The following is a 22,116-nucleotide window of genomic DNA, read 5'->3' as shown; positions in this document are numbered from 1 at the left end:
TCTTATTTATTTATTTATTTATTTATTTATTTATTCTGACCGTACCATATTTGAAGAGACCAAAGCATTTTTTTTGTCTGATAATGACTGTCAAATTCAGGTAGTGGATGGCTTTTTCAGAGAATATTTTATGTTTGAAAATGACTTATTTTTAGGCACATTTTGCATTATCATACCATCTTAGAAAAGAGCTAGAAAAGTTGAATGAGTTTATTGTAGTAAAAAAACTCTCTCAAAATTTGGGGAATTTTTCTTTAGTGTCTGTGAAGAACAGTTTGCTAAATGTGAACTGTGAGCTTCAGAAACCTTCACAGAGGCTGATACTTCATTTGAGTAGTGTGAACTGTATGGATTATCAGCAGCCTACAGAGAAAGAGCACTGAAGTAATTGTTATCAGAAGTACAAACAAGCCTGAAGTCCTTAATTGGAGTCCCAAACTGCAGTTCTTAATTCCAAACTGCCAAAAGTTGTAATTTTTTCTCCCCTCTTCAGTTGCTTATGCTAGTAGCAAGAGAATAAGGGAATACACTCAACCTGTAAAATTAGACAATTTCAATACAAAACAGACGGTAGCACTTGCTATTAGTATATTTAGTTGGCCTACATGTTTAATTGAAGTTCAACAGCCATTTAAAGTGCATTAAGATTTATGAGCCCCTTGCCAAAGGACATCTTACCGTTTTCAACTGGAGATTAGGCTTTGTTTGTTGTAAAAGGTGTCGGGGGTGGTTTCTTGAGATTACAGTTTACGCATCAAACAATAAGATATTTAAGCGCAAACTGTTTGGAATTTCCTAATTTCCAGATGACATGTTGTGATTCTCTACTTGACTCCAAGTTCTGTTTAAACTAGATACAGCAAGTATCAATAATGAATTGAAAGTGAAATTGGGGAGGGAGGGAAGCACAAAAAGATCTGAAATACCATGCAGCCAAAACCATTCAAGAGAAATATGTCTGGGTACTATTTCTTTCTAAAATATTTTGCATCTTTGAATACTTTCCTTGTTTAGCTCTGAAAACCAGATTATATGCAGTCCAGAGTTGTTCAAAGCAGCTCAGTGTCTGAAAAGAGAAATTAGTTTGAGCTGTTGAGATATGGTCTGTGATTTATGGTATGGATTGGGAGTGTTGAGTGATAGGATATAATAACCATGCTGTATACCATGGGGCATAACATCAACTTCTCAAATGAAGCATACATTTTATAATGCAATATTTTTCCTTATTGTCTAACCTATTAGATACTATAATTATTTTTGAAACTTCTGTGCTTTGTGCCAAAACAAACATGAAAATATGTAAGGTGATTTAAATAGAAGGTGAAGAGTGGTGTGAATAATACAGTCAGCTGATTACATTGTTCTTGAACCAAAGTACAATACTTTGTTATGGTGTTTACTGATGTACTTTGTGTCCTGATAACGTTTTTGTTCTATAGCTGTAATTGGATCAATACACCTCCTTTTCAAAAGGAAGTGTTAAGAGAACTTTTTTTAATGTTTTCAGAAAATATTAGCAATGCAGTGTTTTAAGGTTTGATTTTTTGCTTCTCCTGTTGTTTGATGTAACATGAATATACCAGTTTTTACCTCTTGTGAAAGAGACGTCAGAAAGACAGTATATGGTTAGTCTGTTTTTTCACTGAAGGATGAAAACAATCTGTAAGAAGGAATTGTAATGTTGTTCATGGAGTAGAAAAATCTCTAGGAACGAGAGGAAATAAGTAGTCTTTGCTGCTTTCAGCAATGTTCGTTCATTCTAGTTTATCTTTGCCTGAAACTGTTGTTTTTTGTTTCGTTGCTTCTGATTCATTTAAGCCAGTCATCGTTCTTTGCTTCCTTTATTCAAGGGCTGATTCTTTTATGACTTTACCGTGTGAGAGACAAAATATTTTTCTGCTAAAACTGCAAACCCTGGAAAGAATCCTAGTTTATAGCTCTGCCAGCTTTTTGTGACATTTGGACATTGGGAAGACCATAAGTAATTTTTGGAATATCTGTGATGTCTTGCAAGACCACCTGCTAGGACTGGCCCTGTACTATCACACAATATTGAAGGAAGTTTGGGACCCTAAAGTAATTTTATCTTTGTATGTGCGCGCGTGTGTTCTGTTTTAATTAAACCAACTTTGTTTTGTACATATACAGCTAAGCATCATGATGATACAGAAGTCAGGCTTAATGTAGATATTTCTTGCTGTAAGAAGCTTGCTTTATGGCTGGCTGTGAAACTCCTGTGTTTTCGTGTGTTTGCCATGATTAAACTTTTTCCACTGATTTGTGCAGCCGCATACTGGAACACAGTCATACAAGCATTCTTTCATTTTCCACAGAACTCAACTGAACTTGGACATTTATTTTTATATGCAAAGATGTTGACCCATTACTTCTGTAATGGAAACATCTGGCAGTTCATCTTCTATATTGTTTCAGAGTGCCTAGTTTGTTGCATAAGATTCATTCCCATCTTTAAAGTCTGAGGGGGAAAGCTGTACCTGGTCTGTCTTGCTATACTTGTTCAATTATTGATTTTTTTTTTGAATCATTTGGCAAATTATTTTTTACATCGAGATATTTCTTAAATTTATCTTTCCTTTTTTTTTTTTTCAGTGCAGTAAAGTTTTAATAATATTTTCAAGTTCAGCAAGATCTTTATTTGGGTGTATGTATGCATTAGCAGAGCATCTTTTCCTCTCCACCCCATTAGAGTTATTTCCTATATTTATGGGAGAAGCGTAGGAGGGAGTAGGGCAGGTTGAACAAATGCCAAGGTGAACCATTACCTATTAATGGTAACATCTAAGATGACCGGAACTGAATTCTCCATTAATTTCTTTGAGCTAGTTTTGGGGAGATCTGTTGTTCGCAGACTTTGATCAAGAAATTAGCAGTAATTTTGAAATTCCAAAATAATGGTTGTATCACTCTTCAGTCTCAGATTGTACAGCATATAACATATGTCACTTTTTATCGAAGTGTGCATGTGAAATTCCTGCTATGGACAGCTTCATTTTCCCTTTGGATATTTCTCTGTGAATCAAATGCTACGTGAAATGCTGTGAATCAAATGTAGATCACTTCTCTGTGTAGAATTGACAAATATGAAATTTACCTGTTGACTAGATTCATGGTATGTTTATCAGAGGACCTAAAATGTTTTTCATCTTAGTTCTTGGTTTTAAACCAAGATGATGGTTTAATTAATTTGAGATTGTCTGAATTTTTCCTTGTGCTTGGCATCTAGGATAGTGGAAGTAAAGATGGGAAAGTGTAGCATCTCATCTGACAAACTGAATTAATTATGCCTACTGCCTTTTCTTTCAGTTAGTGGATCTCTCTATTGTTTTATTGAGGGTCTTTGGTGTTTTTTTGAAAAACTTGGGATTTCTGAAGCCATTTCATTAGTGTCACATCTGAGTTGTTTCTGGCTTATTGATATTGAGGAGGAATATTCTAGTTAGAAAGCAGTGGATAGTGATTTAGGTTCTCTTTTGTGTTTCAGTTGAACTGAATTGATGTCCTAAGACATCTGCTTGACATAATCTTTCTTGCATACTACTGCTGAATAGGAAAATAGCTAGCATAATTTTTATACAGAATACCTGTTGTCTGAAGCTTGATTCTTCAAGATGAAAGTTAGAATTCCAAGAAGGAATGATGAACTAGTCATGCTGGATGAAAATGAGAAAATTCCTAGTGTGATACTTTGGCTGAGGGAAGTGTCTTTTTAACTAATTTGAATAAGTGAAATTCTAGATGTCATTTTAAAGATTTAATAGGTATATGTTGTATGGGAAATAGAAGTACTTTTTAAAACAAAACTTCAGATATGTATCTTGTGTTTTTTTTTATACTTGTAAATTACGGGATTGTTAGGTGATTATCACTGGCTGTGAAGGCGTGAATACTTAATTTGCAATTGTTTAGAAAGTTTGACACAGTCACTGATGATAGATATTTAAACATGTTGATTTGTGAATGGCAAAATTCTTATTGTTGTTTTTAATTCCAGGTAGGAGAAGACAAAGAGTGCATCGCCCTCGTTCTCCAATATTGGAAGAAAAAGATATCCCACCTTTGGAGTTTCCAAAATCCTCAGAGGACTTAATGGTGCCTAGTGAGCATATAATGAATGTTATTGCCATCTATGAGGTACTAAGGAACTTTGGCACTGTTTTACGCCTCTCTCCTTTTCGTTTTGAGGACTTCTGTGCTGCTCTGGTAAGTCAAGAGCAGTGCACACTTATGGCAGAGATGCATATAGTGCTTTTAAAAGCAGTTTTACGTGAAGAAGACACTTCAAATACTACCTTTGGACCTGCTGACCTCAAAGATAGCGTTAATTCCACTTTGTATTTCATAGATGGAATGACGTGGCCAGAGGTTCTGCGGGTATATTGTGAGAGTGACAAGGAATATCATCATGTTCTTCCTTATCAAGAGACAGAGGACTATCCTTATGGACCAGTAGAGAATAAAATCAAAGTTCTGCAGTTCTTAGTGGATCAGTTTCTTACAACAAACATTGCACGTGAAGAGTTAATGTCAGAAGGTGTTATTCAATATGATGATCATTGTAGGGTTTGTCACAAACTTGGGGATTTGCTTTGCTGTGAAACTTGTTCAGCTGTGTACCATTTAGAGTGTGTGAAACCACCGCTTGAAGAGGTACCGGAAGATGAATGGCAGTGTGAAGTCTGCGTAGCACATAAGGTGCCTGGAGTAACTGACTGTGTTGCTGAAATCCAAAAAAATAAACCATACATTCGACATGAACCAATTGGATATGACAGGCATAGACGGAAATATTGGTTCCTGAACAGAAGAATCATTATGTAAGTAAAGTAATTATTTAGTGTTTTCTGAAGAATAGTATGGTATTGAATGTACATTTACAAATGGCTGTCCTGTAAGTTGCTGTTGTCTTAAAATTATTCTTCCTTTAGATAAGACCATTACTTACTTCTTAGTAAATAGAACTCTAAAGACCAAATAATTATTCCGTTATTTTCTACAAACTAAATATTCTCGTAACTTTAAAGAGGAAAAAAGGGGAAAAAAACAAGGACCATGGCTTAATTTTAATGTGTCTAAAACACATGAATGTGAGGAAAAGAAAGCAAATTTTAACAAGAACTCTCCGGTTTTCTGTAAAAGTTACTGAAACGTCGTTTAACTGTCTTTGTGAATGCACGGTGTCTAGAAGACTGTCACCTGCTCATATAGTATTTGGCTTTTGGATACTTGCACTGTTTTGATGGTCTGCCTTTGAAGCTAAGACTCTCAGAGTCACTTGAGAAAAGGTATTAACCAGATCTATTAACCAGAAATGCAGAAAATACTGTGTGTAAATTCTTCTGTAGATGTAAACAAAGTTGAAATGGCAGGATGTGCCTGCCTTCAAGATGTCTTCTACCATTTAAAACAATTTCCTGTTAGTGGTTGATTTTGAGATACTAATGTAATAAACACCAAAAATTATCAAACTCTCATTAGTATGGGCATTGTGCCCTATTACGTACCTGAAAAGTTAAATTTAAGACTATACAAATTCTTTTTTTTTTTTTGACAGGAAAATAGCTCAAGACGCGGTTTTCTTATAAAAGACTATTGTAACATAATCATTTTGATAATGGAGGAGAAACGAAATGAAATTAATGGTATTGTTAGTTTAGGAAAAATAGAGGTTTTTCTGGATTTCTTGAAATACAATTTTCAGTACTATAGAGAAAATAAGGTAGGGCTGGATACCTTAACAGAATTTCATACTAAACAAACTACATAGGATGTTAAGTTATTAGCCAGTGTCTTTGAAAGGGATCATAAGGGCTGTATATGAGATGACATCTTTCAAACCATACACTTCCAAGTACTAATTTTTGTCCTTTAAAAATAATGTCCTTTCTCTGATATATTGTTAGCTGATGCTCTAAGCATTAATTATTACTTTTTTTTTCTATAAGTTCTTATTTCACTTCTTTAAAAAAAAATGTTTTTTTAAAGTTTCTCGAGGTCATAAATGTTGTAGTGTTGTCAGGTAGTCTTTTAAAAGATGCAGGGAATTTTTTATACTCTTGCCACTTTTTAGTACTGTGTGCTGTCGTTCAGATGGATCAGGGGGATGTGATGGTGCATCTGAAGTTGCTGGTATCGTCGGTGAACTTGTATAGGATTGTAACTAAACTAATGAATGTAGCTGTACTGCCTCTGGACCTAGCATTGTATTTGTGGAACATTCCTAGATGGTTTTCATGAGTCAAAGTGAGTCTGGAAGCAGTAAAGTAACTGATCTGTAACAGTGTGCTATTAGTCTGCTTTTGTTCCACGGAGCAGACAGTTGCATATATTACACTGGAATTTATTTGGACGATTCTCTTGTCTTGATGAAATGTTGCTCACTGGTGTCCTGTTTGTTGAATCTTCTAACCCAAGAACAATCTTTGTGAGTTGAAAATCTAGTAAAAACTAATTATTTTCAGCATAAAATCTGAATGAGATTGTTGCAAGTGTAATGAAAGTCTTTCTCACTTCCAAAGGACAAGGAAAAAGGGGTCTCTTCTGGTTACCACAGAAGAGGAAAAGAAAATAGGAGAATTATACATGAAGGACAAACTCCTCAGGTCTTTGAGAATCAATTTTCTTTTTTTTAAAGAAAGGGAAAAAAGCCTGGTTGTGAACCACCATGCAGTTGATACTCTTTTTTGCTCTAGTTGAACAGCTTATAGATATGCTCCTCTGTGCATGGCTTTCATATCTTTCATCTCAAACTCTGAAGGAAAAAGTTGCTCTAACAATAAGCTTGCCTTAATGCTCTACTGCACTGGCAGAATGATTTTATTCTTCTCACCATTACAGATCTGGGAACTAACAACATGAACAACAAAAAACCCAGAATCACTTACTCTGGAGGTGATTTTAAGATAAATAGGCAGGCTTCCCCCTAACCCCAGTATGTAGGTAGGTTTGTAATTATCTTCAACTAAACTTGTGAAACAATGTTTTTTTCCCCAATGGAGTGGAGTATTTGATGTTTGGAAGGTTTTGATATATTCAAGATACTTTAAACTGAAATAAATCATTCAGGTGGTTCTGTATTTTTGTAAATCTATGCATGTGAAAGTTGTTTCAATTTATGCTTACCGTTGGTAATAACTTATATTGCAATAGCAGAGGCATCCTCAAAGGTTGCATGTATTGAACTTTTTTAAAAATAATTTTGCATTCCTGTTGAGAGTTTAGTGGGCAAGTGATTTGTTTCGGAAATGGTAAATCAGGTGTTATTAATGGAAGTTTTATGCCCTAGTGGGGGTTTATTTAATGAGAAAACACATCACTATTCCATTAAAAATCAAAATAGATAAGAATAAAGCAACACAGCAAAAGGAAAATTTTATTGGCTTTTTTATTTTACTGATTTTTTGTTAGTGATAAAATGTTTCAAAACATAAATAGAAAAATATTTTTGCTTACAAAGACTAGAGTATATGCAGTTCATCCATTAATTATTTTTTCTTTTATATTCTCACGCAGGTTATTTGAGTTGACGTTATCTATCCTTCCTGTTGCAATTAGATACCATGCCTTCTGCTAGTGTAAATGTACCTGCACGTGCTTCCAAAACAGATTTTCAGAAGTATGTGGTTTGGATTAAAAATTTTCCAAATCATCCTGATGGAATGAGAATAAGAAACACATACACAGACATTCTGGTACACCTGCAGCAGTGGCACTCTTTAAGAGTACAATGTGGGATGTACAGGATCAACCACTACACTTTTCACAGAGCATAAACATAATTGAAGTTACTCCTAATGTGCCTTTTAACTTCACGCTAAAGCCAATTCATAATGGAACAAAAGCATTTACTATATAACTAAGTTCCAGGGAAATGCAACTTTAATTCACATAGATATTAAACTCTGTACTGTCAGTTTTTAATATCCTTCAGATCAGTAGCCAGGCTGTATTGCAAAAGCAACCATTTTGCATATATGTGTATTAAAAAAGTTCAAACCACACCTTACGTCTTGACTAACTGAAGGATAATTCGTAGAATAACTGCCAAATGTTAAAACCTGAGATCCATGACATTATTAAAAAGAATAGAGAAATTGAATTAATGCCATGTGATCAAATATATCAAAGGAAACTAATAGATCTAAAACCAATTTGTATAAACAATGATTTGAAGTCTTGCCTGTGGGTAGAGAACTGAAATCCTTTTTTTTTTTTCCTCCAGAGAAGTTTTTTCGGGCATGTTACTTCCCTGTTCCACTTCCCTTTTTGATAGTTATGTTACCATCACACCAACGTTTTTCTCATATTTAAAGAGTTTCCTACGTTGTTATTGTTGTTCAATGAGCCTCTAACTTCCATGTTCATCACTTGTTTAAGCCCATCATTGTGGTTTTGTTTCCCCGTTTCCTCCTCTTCTGTTTTACAAATAGAGAAAAGTGGGCATTGTGAGGAGGTTCTCTTCCCATACATACCCTGGAGCAAATCTCAGCAGGATGAAAAAGCGAGAGAAAATTCCTGAGTGTTTTTTTTCAGTGTTTACAAATTTAGGATGATGTTTCTGAAGGAAGAATAAGGAATAAATCAAGAAAATCAAGACAATCAAATTACTTTCAGATATAAAGTTACTTTACTGCTTTCCAATTTGCATTTTAAGTAACAGTATCTTAATATTTTGTTGGTAGAGAACAACTTATTATTTTACTGGTAAATGTGGTAATTTTCTCTTTTTTGTCTCCTTATAAACAAATGGAAGATTTGTAAGTTCAGAAAACTGTGGACGTAACAAATTGGAAATATTGAGATGCATTGTTTGCCAAATGTCTGTGAAGGGAGGTGATGACAGGGTGTTTGGCCCTCATTTTGATAGCAGCAACAAAACACAAAATTGCTATTCCTGTGCTGTTTGTACCTGCCTCAACCATCAAAAACAGTTTCAGATTTTTTTTCTGCTAGATCTGTTGCGCTATTCCTGTTCTTAGTGGGTCTTCCTCTATTTTCTCCACTTAAAAAAATAAAAATAAAAAAGAAATCTTCATTTTAATAGAAGCTTAGTTTAAACAATTTTCTTAATTCTGCAATTTTTAATTGTATCGGTATGGGATTCAGGAAGGGGTGTATCTACCGTACAAATTACAATTACAATTTTCTAGTATCTTCCATGTTCTCATTTTTATCAGTGTTAAAAGTTGCCTGTAAGGCCTGCTAGTGAATAGCTTCAGGCAGTGAAGGAGACTGAAAAGGTAGGAAATACTCATGTGATTCTTTTTACTCCCTCCCTCACAATGTATGGGACTGAGCCGAGTCCCCTGGAGGCGAAGCAGCACCAAGCTGGCGGTGCCTCGCTCCTCAGAGAAGTGCCAGGAGTGCTCAGTGGGTGCTAGCGCAGCCTCATTTCCCGAAGGGATATGGGACTATTTGTATGAAGTGTTCAAATTATTACACGACTAGGTTGTAGAAGAGGTATAAATGGCATATGAATACAGCTAATAATTGCGTGACAAGGTAGGGGTTCAAAATGGGAAGGTAAAGGTGCCTTTTGGTGAGTTAAGTAATTAAAATATAAGTTTATCAACAGCACTGCTCAGCAGTCATGTTCATAAGCTGCAACCTTACCCTTGCTCTGCCAACACCTTGCTCTCGCCACTTTCGTCAGGCATTTGCCAGGGAAGATAGCAACACAATTCAGAAGGTGTGACTTTCCCCTTCATTTTTATTTGGCTTGTTTTGTTTCGGTTCTCTTTTCTGTTGAGGGTTTTGTTTCACCTTTTTCTTTCTTATTGCTCTGTAAGCTGTGTGCGTTCCCCTCTCTCCTTCCATCTTAGTTTTTGAGCATGTTTTTCTCTTCTCTTTCTGTGGCTTTTGTCCACTAACTATAATAAAAGTGCTTCCATTCCTGTTAGTGTTAGGAAATAACTTTCTTGGCTTAGAGGAAACAGTTCAAAAGTCAATTTTTCTTTAATGTGAAACTGCAGAATATTCGTAGGCTCAAATGATTGTCAGTGTTGAGCTGACTTTCTGATGTGTGGTATGTGGGCAGTCTTTCTGAGATGGGTTGTTTTCTCAGAAACTCTTCAAATTTACCATGCTAACCTGTTAAAACTAAAAGTTAACAGTAGCCTAGATGAGTAAATGACTAAGGTAGAAAAATTAGTTGCTTTTCATGAGCAAAGGCCATTATGAGAGAAATCATAGCATTTCTTTGCAATATACCAAGTTACATGAGCAAGACAAAACTAGTCTGTTTTGTAACAATGGTTGTGGCAAATCAGTATTTTAATTTTGAGTTGTATTGTCGTTATGATCAAGTTCATGGCCATCTTATTTTAGTGATATTCTAATTGCATTCTGCACATATTACAGTTTCGTAAATATGATGTGGCAAATCCTCTGGTAGATGACAAGTTGCCTTATGAATGTTCAGATTTCTGACTCTCTGAGGCCCATTTTTCCCATCTTTAATGTGTAAGCCATGTGGAGGCAGCCAGTAGAGAAGAATACAGAAGAAAAATTACTAAGTTAGATCTTTTAAGCTACAATCAGCTTTCCATCCCCATTGACAACTTGGTTTAGGATTATTAGTGAGCCACGGGCTAATAATAGGTAGGGCAAGTGTAGCAATAGCTTAGCTCCTCTTTTACATGTGATGAAGGCCAAGCTTATAAATCACAGTGTTGCCTCATATATCCTTCGCAGTATGGGGAGTGCTAGGGCTGTGTTGCAGAAGTGAGTGGTCCTGCCCACGGGCAGCCTGGGCTGCTGACCGGGAGCTGATGAGGCGGGCTGGAATGAAGCAGCCTCCCACAGAACCACGTGCAGTGTCCTCCTTAAGCTCTCCAGCACTCTGGGGGAGCCTGCTAGGCAAGATACGTATGGAGCTCACTTGGGTCCAGTGGCCTGGTCAAGATGCTCTTGACACTGTGTTCCTCTAGTAATTTTCTTTATGCTGTCATGAAGTACCCCAGATAATAAATGTGGGAATTCCTTCATCACCTCAGAGGATCATATTACGTTTATTTTATGTGCTTTGTGATGCTTTCACAGGCGAATGCTGTAGAGATGCTAATATAAAATATTTTATGAATATGAAGTTCCTGAAGTTCCTGAATTTGCAGCCAGAAACTCTACCTTTTCTGGATTCTGGAGACATGTACTCTTTCATTGCAGATTATTCGAAACTTAGTAGATTACTGGTTACAGTAGTATTAAATATAATGAGAACGAACCTTGTTGCCAGATTCGACAAACCAGTTTTCAGGAGACTCTTCAAAAGCTTTCCTGAGCAAGTTGTCATGAGAACTTCTGATGAAAAAGGGAAGGGAAGCGAGAAATTATTTGGGTACTTAAGGGGGTATATATGAGTGTACTCATGTGCTTTGTTTCTGTTTGTTTATTCACGTTCAGGTGTTGGCATTAATATTTCTCTACAAAAAGTAGGGTGATAATCATTTTTGTCATTTATCCAGATACTTAAAAATTAATATTTTAAAAATACTCTTATAGAGAGGAAGATTCAGAAAGTGAGAAAGATAAGAAAATCTGGTACTATAGCACAAAGATACAGCTGGCAGAGTTAATTGAATGCCTAGACAAAGATTACTGGGAAGCTGACCTATGCAAAACTCTGGAAGAAATGCGTGAAGAAATTCATCGGCACATGGATGTTACAGAGGACCTTACTAATAAAGCAAGGGGCAGCAACAAGTCGTTCCTTTCTGCAGCAAATGGTAAGCATATTCAGTCTAACAGGAATAAATGTTGCACTTTGAATCTAATGCTAGCTTCTATTTATTTTATTGTAAGGTGCGTATTGGGCTAAAGTGACACTACCAGTTATTTTCAGTGTGTTATTAAAGTTCTTGTGTTTAAAAAAAAAAAAGTTAGGTACACTTCTGGACTTACAGAAAAAAGATTTTTACGTCAGTTTGCCAGAATAACTGTTTTTTGATGTTCGCTGTCCTGTTTAACAGTTTAATTGTTTATTTCTGATAGCCTGTTTGTATCAAACTGCATTTCCTTTATCCTGATTTAGCATGGATTTTGACTTAAAACTCATTTTATAGTGAGTGACTTGACCTTGAGTGAAGTGTTTTTTAGCAAAACATTAAGTATCTTGTTAGCTGGATTTGTTTGGGAAAAACATATGACTAAATGAATGGATGTGTGGCAGGAAATGCTTTTACATCCCACTTCATGAACGTAACACAAATGCTCGGAGCCAGGTCAGTGCTTGTAGCTCAGGACTGTTCCCACTATCCACAGTTGGATAGTGAGTATGGAGCTGCGAAGAAGCATCATGCTGGTGTACCAGCATGGATATGTAGTGATGACTTCTTGTAGGCCTGTGTCCACATCGTTTGCTCCAGGATGTCCTGAATGATTCAGAGTTTTGATTTGCTTAGGGTGTGTCAGATTGTGATCATTCCAAGTGTTGGAGTAGGGCTGTTAACTGTCAAATGTTTGTTGATATGCTGTCTTATACACATGTACGTACATCCTCATAGACATTTAACAACTGAATAGGAGTTGGAATGGCAAAAATATTGAAGCTCAAATATTTGCTCCAATATTATGTCAAGTGTGGAGGAACACACATCTTTCCCTGCCAGAAGCTAATCAATGTACCTTGGAACAATAAATAGCTATATAAACTTGGAAAGGTTTGAACTTTGGTTCTGGGGAAGGCGTGAAGGTTTGATATTCTGATTTAGAAATGGGTTTGTCATCATTATGTAGATGTATAATTTGAGAAATCGATTATAAGACCTTTGGAATTGTTGCTTTTAAGGAGGAAGAAGTGATAAGTTGGATGTTACCTTTTTGTCTTTTAAATTAAATGAAGCGGTATTTATGCCATGTTATTTTTTCCTCCTTGGCATTGTAGGTGGTGGTTTGTTGTATATTGATGACATGCATTTTATTGTAGATGAAATTTTGGAGGTTATCAGAGCAAGAAGAGGAGAGATAGGGGAAGATAGAAACACACCAGCTGATGAGGCAGAGAAAGCCAAAAGTGATGGTGAGAATGACCAGACAGATACAGACAAAGGCAAGGAAGAATCTGGAGATCAGGATAAAACCGAGGAAACACCCACTGAGCAAGATGTGGAAAAAGTGAAAACCGAAGGTAAAGGAACTATCACTATGCTTTTACAACTTCATTTAAGTAGAGTGATTCTCCAGTTAAGATCCTCACATTTCTTAAAGTTAACATATTTTTATCTGATTCTTGAAGTTATTTTTAAGCAATAAGAAATATTAGTTAATTTCTTTGTGGTTGTATATTATAATTGTTTTTTTTTTTGTTAAGTAATTTCACCAGTTTTCCTTCTTTTCAAGTTAAATACAGCTAGCTTGTCAATACCTCGGCTTGAGGTACAGTTGATGTTGACAGGGTGTGATCAACAAGTCTATAGTAAGCAGTATTACACAAAACTTTTTAACATTGCTTTCCTCATCAGAATTAAGTAATTTGAGTGTTAGACAAGACTTTACCATACAGGGGGGAGAGGAAAAAAAAAAAAGCTCAGCAGTATCAAACGGACAAATTTACTGAAGTTACTTTCTATGGGTGACCCCAAATGACATCCTTAGACATAATAAAGAATATCCCTAAAGTTTTGTTGTGCGTTTTACTATAGAGGCAACAGTCGTTGGGGATAAAAGTAACTCTGTGACATCAAGCACTGACGACAACAACACAAATCCTTCTGCAGGAGAGACTAGTTGCTCTGAAGGGAAGAACGCAATGGGGTGTCAGTCAGAAACCCCTGATAGCAACAACATGGCAGAGAAGAAGGTGGCATCAGAGCTCCCTCAGGAACTCTCAGGTACAGAAGGCACTGTTACCAATGCCTCTGTAATTTGGGTAATCTGTTCAGTTTTTCCTATCTGGTTTGTTCACTAAAACCATTCACAGCGAATATCACTCATGCTGTTTGCTTGCAGTGCCATCCTTTACTGCTACGTTGTCATTAACATTTCAAAGTTAATTTTCTTGCAACTAGTGCTGGAAATTTGTGGTCCTCCATGACATCAGCATTTGTTTCCATGCCTTCCAAAGATGACTATGGCTAAGCTTTTTATTTTCTTTTTTCTCTATATTTTGTTTTTGCACAGTGATCCATAATGGTTGTTGGCATCCTATCAAAGTTTATTTCAAATTCTAATTTGCTGCTGACTCTTATTTTAACCTCTCATTTACTGTATAAATTACTAACAAAGTATTTTCACTCACATAAGTAAACCATTGCACTGAGATCTCAAGATAAAATTGTGAAGCTTGCTGGGAATTTTAAACACATTTCAGAATTGTATGCATAGAGGCTCTTGTATTTTACCGTGTTTTCTTCTGCCATGTCAGTGATTGTAAAGTGATAATATACTGTATTTAAAGAAAAAAATCTTTAGGAATGAATGGGACTTGATTTGGTGTAATGTAAATTATCACAGTACTATTTTAGAATAATACTCTATTACAAACTTTACTATGTAACCAAAAGTTATTCTAAACAGCTGATTACCATGAAAATGAGCAGGGCTTTATCCTCATATTTTCAGTTGTTACAAATATAAAAACAATCAAATCTGTAATGTAGCCGGTGTGTGATGTTTGAAAAAGTGGTAGTAAATGTTTTCTCTCCTACAGAAGTAGTTTTCTGTTCAGGTACAGATTTCACTTCTTGAACTTGTAAATACGAATGCATCTCAACCGATGAAAATGAAAGTTCATATGAAACCATAATCTGGAAGCTTTTTAGTATGCTTTTTAAATACAGAAAATGTGCTACTGCATGGACTAAAAGCATATACTTTAGATATTTGATCAAATACTTTTGCCTGTACTCATATTTTTATTCCATTTTGAAGTTTAAATAATTGATAGAGGTTTAGTGGAGAACATTTGCATCCTATAACTCTGTTCCAGACACATGTATGGGTTCATACTTCCTTTTAAAAAAATCACTTTATGCAAAGGTATTTGTTGTTACACTTTTGCTGTTACTTTTCTCCTTCCAAAGCTGCTAAGCTAATTTTAAATTAGTGGGCTTCGTCTGTAGGAAAGCATGCATGTGTCTCATGTGAAGGGGATTGTTCCTCAGGTCTAAATTACTACATTTGTAGTGACGCTTGTGTTCCTGTTACGAAGGGTTCAATTTGACACCCTTATCTCAGAGGAAGGGAGAGATACTGAACTGGTATTAGTAAAATAGCTGGCCCCAAAAAGAGGAAAATAAGATTAAACTGCAAACCTAAACAAAAATGTCTATCGCAATCCTTGTTAAATGTAATGTGGGTATTAATCTTTTAATTTTGAGTCTAGTTTGGATGCTTCCTTTCTCCTCCAAACAGCAGGCACCAAATGGTTCCATTTTTCTCTTACTAAAAAGGGAGATAGACCGAATAATGCCAGTCACCCACTTGGCAAAGCCAGAAATCAAGTTGTTTTCAGGTTAGGGATCTTCTGAGAATCTGGGAATGATTCTCGGATCTTATGATCTTTCTCCTAGGAGTGAATATTTCATAGAGGGAAGGCTTTGGTCTGTTTTCTTCTAATGATAACAGAATCCCTTGATGTTTTGAAAGAGTTCTAAAAACAGAAAAATCTTGTGTGTTTTTTTTAAACATCTAAGCAGTGTCGTTGCACGAAATTCAGAAGATATTGCTATTGGAAAGGGTGGTGCCTTCTTACAGGGAAGAGAGTGGTATTTCTAGATAGTTGCAATTCACTGATGCTTTGGTTGAAAGATTGTGCTCGGGCAGTGTGCTGTGTTGACAGGTGAGGTGGCAGTAACATCCGCAGCTGTCCAGAAAGACAGTAACAAGGACAACTGAGGACTTGAGAATGCATTTGTCTTACTGAGCTTGAAGCACTATCTAGGCCTGTCAGGTTGTAAGAAAAGCTGATATCTTAAGTTTGTAGAAGAGTTTAGATATAGAGTGCTGCCAATGGAAAGGAAATCAGAATTCCTCAGCATTAATGTGCTGAGATGATCAAAGACAGTGGAAAATGGAAGGGGAAGTGAAAAGGTCATGGTTGGAGGAACAGCTGATGCATGATACAATCAAGAGAGAATCAAAGAAGCTGCAGGAAGACCAAATTTCATGAAATTTGCATCTTAAAAGCAAAACAAAGTCTCAGTAGAGGGCTTGCAGTGTGTGCATCTATAGGAGGAAAAAAATACACTTTGTATTTCAAATCCATTCATCCAAATACGGATTTCAGTTCTTCAGAGCTGTAAAAGTTGAAACTGCTTGAAACAGAACAAAAAGATAAAATATCTCTTTATGGATTCAGTGCTCTGGAGGGAATTTATATTTTGTGGGTATTTCTCTCCAGTCTAGCAAAAGATGTTCATCTGACTTTAAATGTTTCATCCAAAATATAAAATGAAATTTGCATCTATACATTTTAAAGGAAAACTAAAAATGAAGTTGTTCTTTTGTAGAAGAAACTGGTCAGATGATCCCCAGCAACAGCAATGCGTCTGCTGCAGCTCTACAGTCAGATGTTGAAAACAGCAACAGTAGTGAGCTCAGCTCTGTGCAGAATGACTCCATTAAGACGCCTGATGATGCTGAAAATGCAGAGGGGGGATCCCAGACTTCAGACGACATAGGTAAAGAGGAAAAAAAAAATATATGCTTGTTCTATAATTTTCATGTTATGTATCTTTTTACTTTATAATTTCCATACGTCAACAGAAAACTTTCAGTTTTTAAGTTCGTTTTAAAAGCTTTTTTTTCCTGCGCAGGAGATAAGTCTAATGGTGAAAGAAGTGATTCTCCAGGCACAGGAAAAGGCACGCCAGGTTCGACACGAATGCTCACAAGATTACGAAATCCAGATAGCAAGTTGAGCCAGATGAAAAGCCAACAGGTTGCTGCTGCAGCACATGAAGCAAATAAGTTATATAAAGAAGGCAGAGAGGTTTGTATACTTAGAGAAAATTCAAAGTAGTAGTAAAAGTGTTATAGAAAACCAATAATCTTTTTTAAAGAAAAACAACTGTGTTTAAACTCTTTTAAAGTGATTTTGGCAGACTGTAAAGGTCATTTTAAAAAAGTTATAATAATAAATTAGCAAATGCTGAAAATGTTGTATCAGAAGCTTTTTTCCCCCTTTTCCTTTGTTCTTGCACTCTGAATGTATACAGTGATATGCCAGTGACTCAGTGTGCATACTTTCCTTTAACATACTGGTCATAAGTTACAGAATTGTTTACTGTATAGCCAGTAGTAAGTTACATATGTTTTCTCCCACTTTTGTCTTCAGGTCTTTCAGATCTGATGTGCCAAAACTGTAACTTTCTAGTGTTTTATATTTGATTATTGTTTCAAAACGTGGGTAATAGCCAAGTTTCCAGTTCACCACAAGTCTGTACTGGCAGATTATGTTAATTTAAAAGCAATCATTGCAAAATTGTAGCACCGATTGATGCAGGCTGAAGTGAAAGCTCACAGATGACTCTTACTTGGTATAGATCTTTTGGTGTGGCTTTAAGTTTGTGCTATGAGATAGCTCAGCTTCTCCAGAAAAGGAATGCTTAAATGTTAAGAGTTAGCTGCACTTATTTGTTGTCATATTGTTTGGTGTATTAATTTTATTTTTGTCAGCTGGTTATCATTGTAAGTTAACACTTAAAATTGTGTTTGTGAGCCTATTTGATCACAAACATCTCTGATTTGGAACTCCTTTATGAGTAGCTAGAGCAGTGTTGTTATCCATGCCACGTTTTCAAATTCAGAAATATTTGTTGGCTTAGCTACGCGTAGGAATTCCGTGATTTACCCAGGAGGTGTTTCACAGAAAGCTTACTTCAGTTTAGTGAGGCTATTTTCCCAAAGCCATCTCCCTCAATAGACAGAGTTCAGGGCAGCCAAACAGGTTGCTGTTTGACTTCCTGAAGAGCGTGGGCGGCTTTTTTTTTTTTTTCAATTGTTGAAGTTGATCTTCATAGCTCTATATGCAATCTGTGATGAAGTACTTATATTTAATATATTGGTTAAAAATTATTTGCTTCTACAAACTAATGCAAGATATTTTTATGAACTTACATATAGGCAGTTGAGACCTTATACCATGAATAATCAAATAGAATGATTTTAAAAGGTTCCAAATGTTTCTTTCTTTAACAAGGTTCTGGTGGTCAACTCTCAAGGTGAAGTCTCCCGAATGAACGCAAAGAAGGAAATTGTGATGAAAGGAAATATCAACAACTATTTCAAATTAGGGCAAGAGGGGAAGTATCGTGTTTATCATAATCAGTATGCCACGAATTCATTTGCATTGAACAAGCACCAGCACAGGGAGGACCATGACAAGAGACGACATCTCTCGCATAAATTCTGTCTGACTCCAGCTGGAGAGTTCAAATGGAATGGGTCTGTACATGGGTCCAAAGTTCTTACCATATCCACTTTGAGGCTAACTATTATCCAGCTAGAAAACAATATCCCGGCATCATTCCTTCACCCTAACTGGGCTTCCCACAGGTAAATTAATAAATGAAAAAATATATTCTCTTGTATTTTTGCTAACAGCCTTAATGAGCAGTGGTTTTTGCTTTTTGAAATTGGTGGTTTCCAAGCACCATGCTTCAGTAGATTGAAATATAATGCGTTTGTGTGTTGTGATGAATGACTAAAAGAATTGCACATTTGAGTGAAGTATTAGAATATAGGAGATTTTATCCCATTAAATCTCATTAACATAGCATGCTATATTAGTACATGTATATATTTCAGGTTTTTATCTTTTTTCCAATTTAGGTCTAACTGGATTAAGGCTGTTCAGATGTGCAGCAAACCTAGAGAATTTGCACTAGCTCTGGCTATATTGGAATGCGCAATTAAACCAGTTGTCATGCTGCCAATCTGGCGGGAATCCTTGGGGCACACTAGGTAAAAAATGAAAATATTTTTTTTTATATATGAGATATATGTATATGCTTTATACATATATCTTTTTGAATGTGAGAACTTTACAGTTTTACAGTTACTAGTTTTTCTATACCTGTAAGAATTACGTTGAATTTCAGTTTGTCGTATTCACTGAAAAACAAAGTGTTTTTTCTCAAGCAGAAAAACTGAAAATGTATGTAAAGATTTCCATAGCGTCGCTGCTCCTACAAAGCAAGTATTTTTTCTTTCCGAGCTATAGTCTCCAAGTGATAGCACTGTGGAAGACTAGAAAAGCAACTTTCAACACGCTGAGTTCAGTAGAGTCTGTCTTTTGTTTTTCATTGCTCCGTAGAAGAAGAAATGAAATGTCTGATGTAGAAACGGTTGCAGGCAGCTGTTTGCCTTATTGAAATAGCCAAAAAAAAGTAGTGTTCATATTGCAAGTAGTACATACAAGGTGATACTAGACTTTCCTCTTTACTTCAGGTATTTAAAATTATTCAAGGAGGAGTATTTACTGTTGTTAGACTTCTTACATTTGTTTACAAGATCCTGTGCTTAAATATATATAAAAGTACTTAAACTGTGTTTATTAGATTACGCAGAATGACAGCAATAGAAAGAGAAGAAAAGGAAAAAGTGAAAAAAAAAGAGAGAAAACAAGAAGAAGAAGAAACAATGCAGCAAGCTACATGGGTGAAATACACATTCCCTGTTAAACATCAGGTAAGGTTTTATTTTGCATGAAGATCACGCAAAGTACAGAAATGGTCAATTTCTTATTTTTCTTCCATTTTCTTGGATTTACATAAATGTCAATTACTACATTACTCCCTGTAATTGGAGTAGGAACCTATGCCCACATATTCAAGCACAGAGTCTTGGCCTGAGCAAAATTTGAGATTCATTACTCTCTTAGCTACCCTTCCTAATTTGGCAGATGATTATTTGCAAAATGCAGTCCTTCCTAATGGAAGAGTTTTAGTTGGATATTGGAATCTTGTCTATGTGTCTGTTTCCAGCATTTTCCTTGCCACCCTGCCCCCCAAACCAGCTACCTTTACTTCAGAAGGTTATATAAATAGAAATCCATTTATATTCTCCTACAGTAGATACTGAATACTTCTGTTGTAGTGGTTCTTTGCTCTAAATTTATTTCCGGTAATAAACATACAGGTTGGTTCAAAAACTTACATAATCCTTCAGCTTTTAGGTAAATATCTGCTTACTGTTAAATGAAGAAAATATGGTTTAGCTGTTTCTGTGATAGAATTGATTTAATTATCAGCAGATACATATTGAAATGTAGATAGCATATTATTTCGCAAATTCAGTTTACTTGAGAAAGTACGTAAATTAGAAGGTTAAAGAACCAAAGACACATGAGGTTTTTAAATTAATGTATACATTAACAGCAAATAGCACCATTAAAACTAATGTTTTAAAAATATTTAACAGGTTTGGAAACAAAAAGGAGAGGAGTATAGAGTAACAGGATATGGTGGTTGGAGCTGGATCAGTAAAACACATGTCCATAGGTTTATGCCCAAGCTGCCTGGAAATACCAATGCAAATTACAGAAAGTTGCTACCAAGTAAGTGTCTGCATCACTTAGAATCTTTTTAATTACTAACATACTACCTTTTGTTGCTTTTGCAGTTAATTGTGTATATGTAATGTTTCTTGTGTAGACTTTGTTCCAAGTAGTGTTCCAGAGAAGTTTTCATGGATCTCTTCTCATTATTGTCAGTATAGTTGCTTCAGTTGTCAGAGACAATTTTTTAGCTACATTAAATTGTTTCAGTTACGAAGTTGTGTATAATATTGTACACCTTTAGATTTATGTAAATTAGATAAATATATCATCACAAGCAAAAAATATCTAAAACATTGGTGCACATATTCATCTCTTATTCTGTCAATGTAGAAAACTATTAACCAATTTCATCTGTACATAACAGTATTATAAGGGGGAAAAAATGAATTTTTCTAGCAAGTTCAAAACACCTGATGTCTTTTAAAATAAAACCTTGAGATAAATAAGTATGTTGCACAGTTAACTTCTGGAATGAATCCTGAACTGCTTAAGTCTTGTAATTCTTGAGTTTCCTTTTAAATTTCAGAAAATGGTGGTCCTCATTATATTACATATCAAAATTACTTATTTTGTCACATGTTGAAGTAAAACTTCCCACATTGTTTCTAAATGGGTCAAACACAAAATGGATGCTGCTGCTTTTCATGTTATCTGTGTGATTGTTAAATTAGATTTATTTTTTCTCAGTTGCTATCAATGGACACTGCAGTGTTAAGCATAAAGTCACTTGAGTACTAGTATTCACTCTTGGTTTATCTGTAGAAATCAAAATTATTAAAAACTACTTGTGAATTTTCAGTGTGTGAATGAATGCTTTTAATAGGCTGTTTTTTCAGAAAGTGATATTTAATTTCCCGGAAAACTTGTTTCAGAAAAGCTGAACATGAACTCTTGAAACAATAGTGGAAATAAAGTATTTTATCCCTGGTGGGCTTTTAGATATCTTTTATTCAGTATTGCAGTAAGCTTAATCTGTAACATTAGAATTATATACTGCACTGTATTTCTGAGTTTCAGTAATGTGCAAATGATATAAGTGGGTAAACCAAAATACATTAAAATGTAGCAGATGATTTTTTTTCTGAATAACTGAAACCATTTAATTAACCTGTTAATAGCAAAAAATGAAGATGAAAAATGCAACTTGGATAAACGAAAAGGTTCAATAAGGGTAAAAGCAGAGAAAGATAGAACGAAGGATTCTCATGATCTGCAAGCAAAGGACAAAGCAGCTGCTTCAGAAACCTTGGAGAAAGTGAAAGAAGAAAAGTCACGTGAAGAAAAAGTAGAAATAGATACAAATTCTGAAAACTCAGATCATGCAAAAGACAAAGGTGATATACATAAATTATTACAAAACTAGTTATTCATCGCAACACTGTATGCGTAAAAGCATATTACCTCATAACTATTGAAAAAGCATGTAACAGATTTTGTCCGGACATTTAAAATGTCTCAGTTAAGTGATAATTATCCCTTGTAGAAATGTCTAAAGTGTTCGTTCCCTTTTCATGAAATGTATTAATGTGCTAAAAGGTGCATTTATTTCTTAGTACTTAATGTAAGAACATGTTTTTGCTACTCGTTGTTAGGGGAGT

General features: G+C 35.3%; 1 protein-coding gene across 11 annotated transcripts in view; it reads left to right on the top strand.

Annotated features, from left to right (window-relative positions):
* The window catches only part of BPTF (bromodomain PHD finger transcription factor), a 57,495-nt gene that overhangs the window by 9,133 nt on the left and 26,246 nt on the right, over nucleotides 1-22,116 (top strand). For 9 of the 11 annotated variants that reach the window (XM_048064568.2, XM_048064572.2, XM_048064573.2 and 6 more), the window contains exons 2-12: nucleotides 4,016-4,838; nucleotides 11,521-11,744; nucleotides 12,944-13,144; nucleotides 13,659-13,847; nucleotides 16,467-16,637; nucleotides 16,773-16,948; nucleotides 18,158-18,513; nucleotides 18,790-18,921; nucleotides 19,518-19,647; nucleotides 20,380-20,515; nucleotides 21,637-21,852. In XM_048064568.2, coding sequence (XP_047920525.2) covers nucleotides 4,016-4,838; nucleotides 11,521-11,744; nucleotides 12,944-13,144; nucleotides 13,659-13,847; nucleotides 16,467-16,637; nucleotides 16,773-16,948; nucleotides 18,158-18,513; nucleotides 18,790-18,921; nucleotides 19,518-19,647; nucleotides 20,380-20,515; nucleotides 21,637-21,852 — 2,754 coding nt within the window. The remainder of the gene's footprint in view (nucleotides 1-4,015; nucleotides 4,839-11,520; nucleotides 11,745-12,943; nucleotides 13,145-13,658; nucleotides 13,848-16,466; nucleotides 16,638-16,772; nucleotides 16,949-18,157; nucleotides 18,514-18,789; nucleotides 18,922-19,517; nucleotides 19,648-20,379; nucleotides 20,516-21,636; nucleotides 21,853-22,116) is intronic. The other 2 variants (XM_048064570.2, XM_048064574.2) reach the window with 2 other exon arrangements.

This window comes from Anser cygnoides, chromosome 19 (assembly GCF_040182565.1).
Source record: "Anser cygnoides isolate HZ-2024a breed goose chromosome 19, Taihu_goose_T2T_genome, whole genome shotgun sequence".
Classification (NCBI taxonomy): Eukaryota; Metazoa; Chordata; class Aves; order Anseriformes; family Anatidae; genus Anser; species Anser cygnoides.
This window is presented reverse-complemented; position numbering and strand designations above follow the sequence as displayed.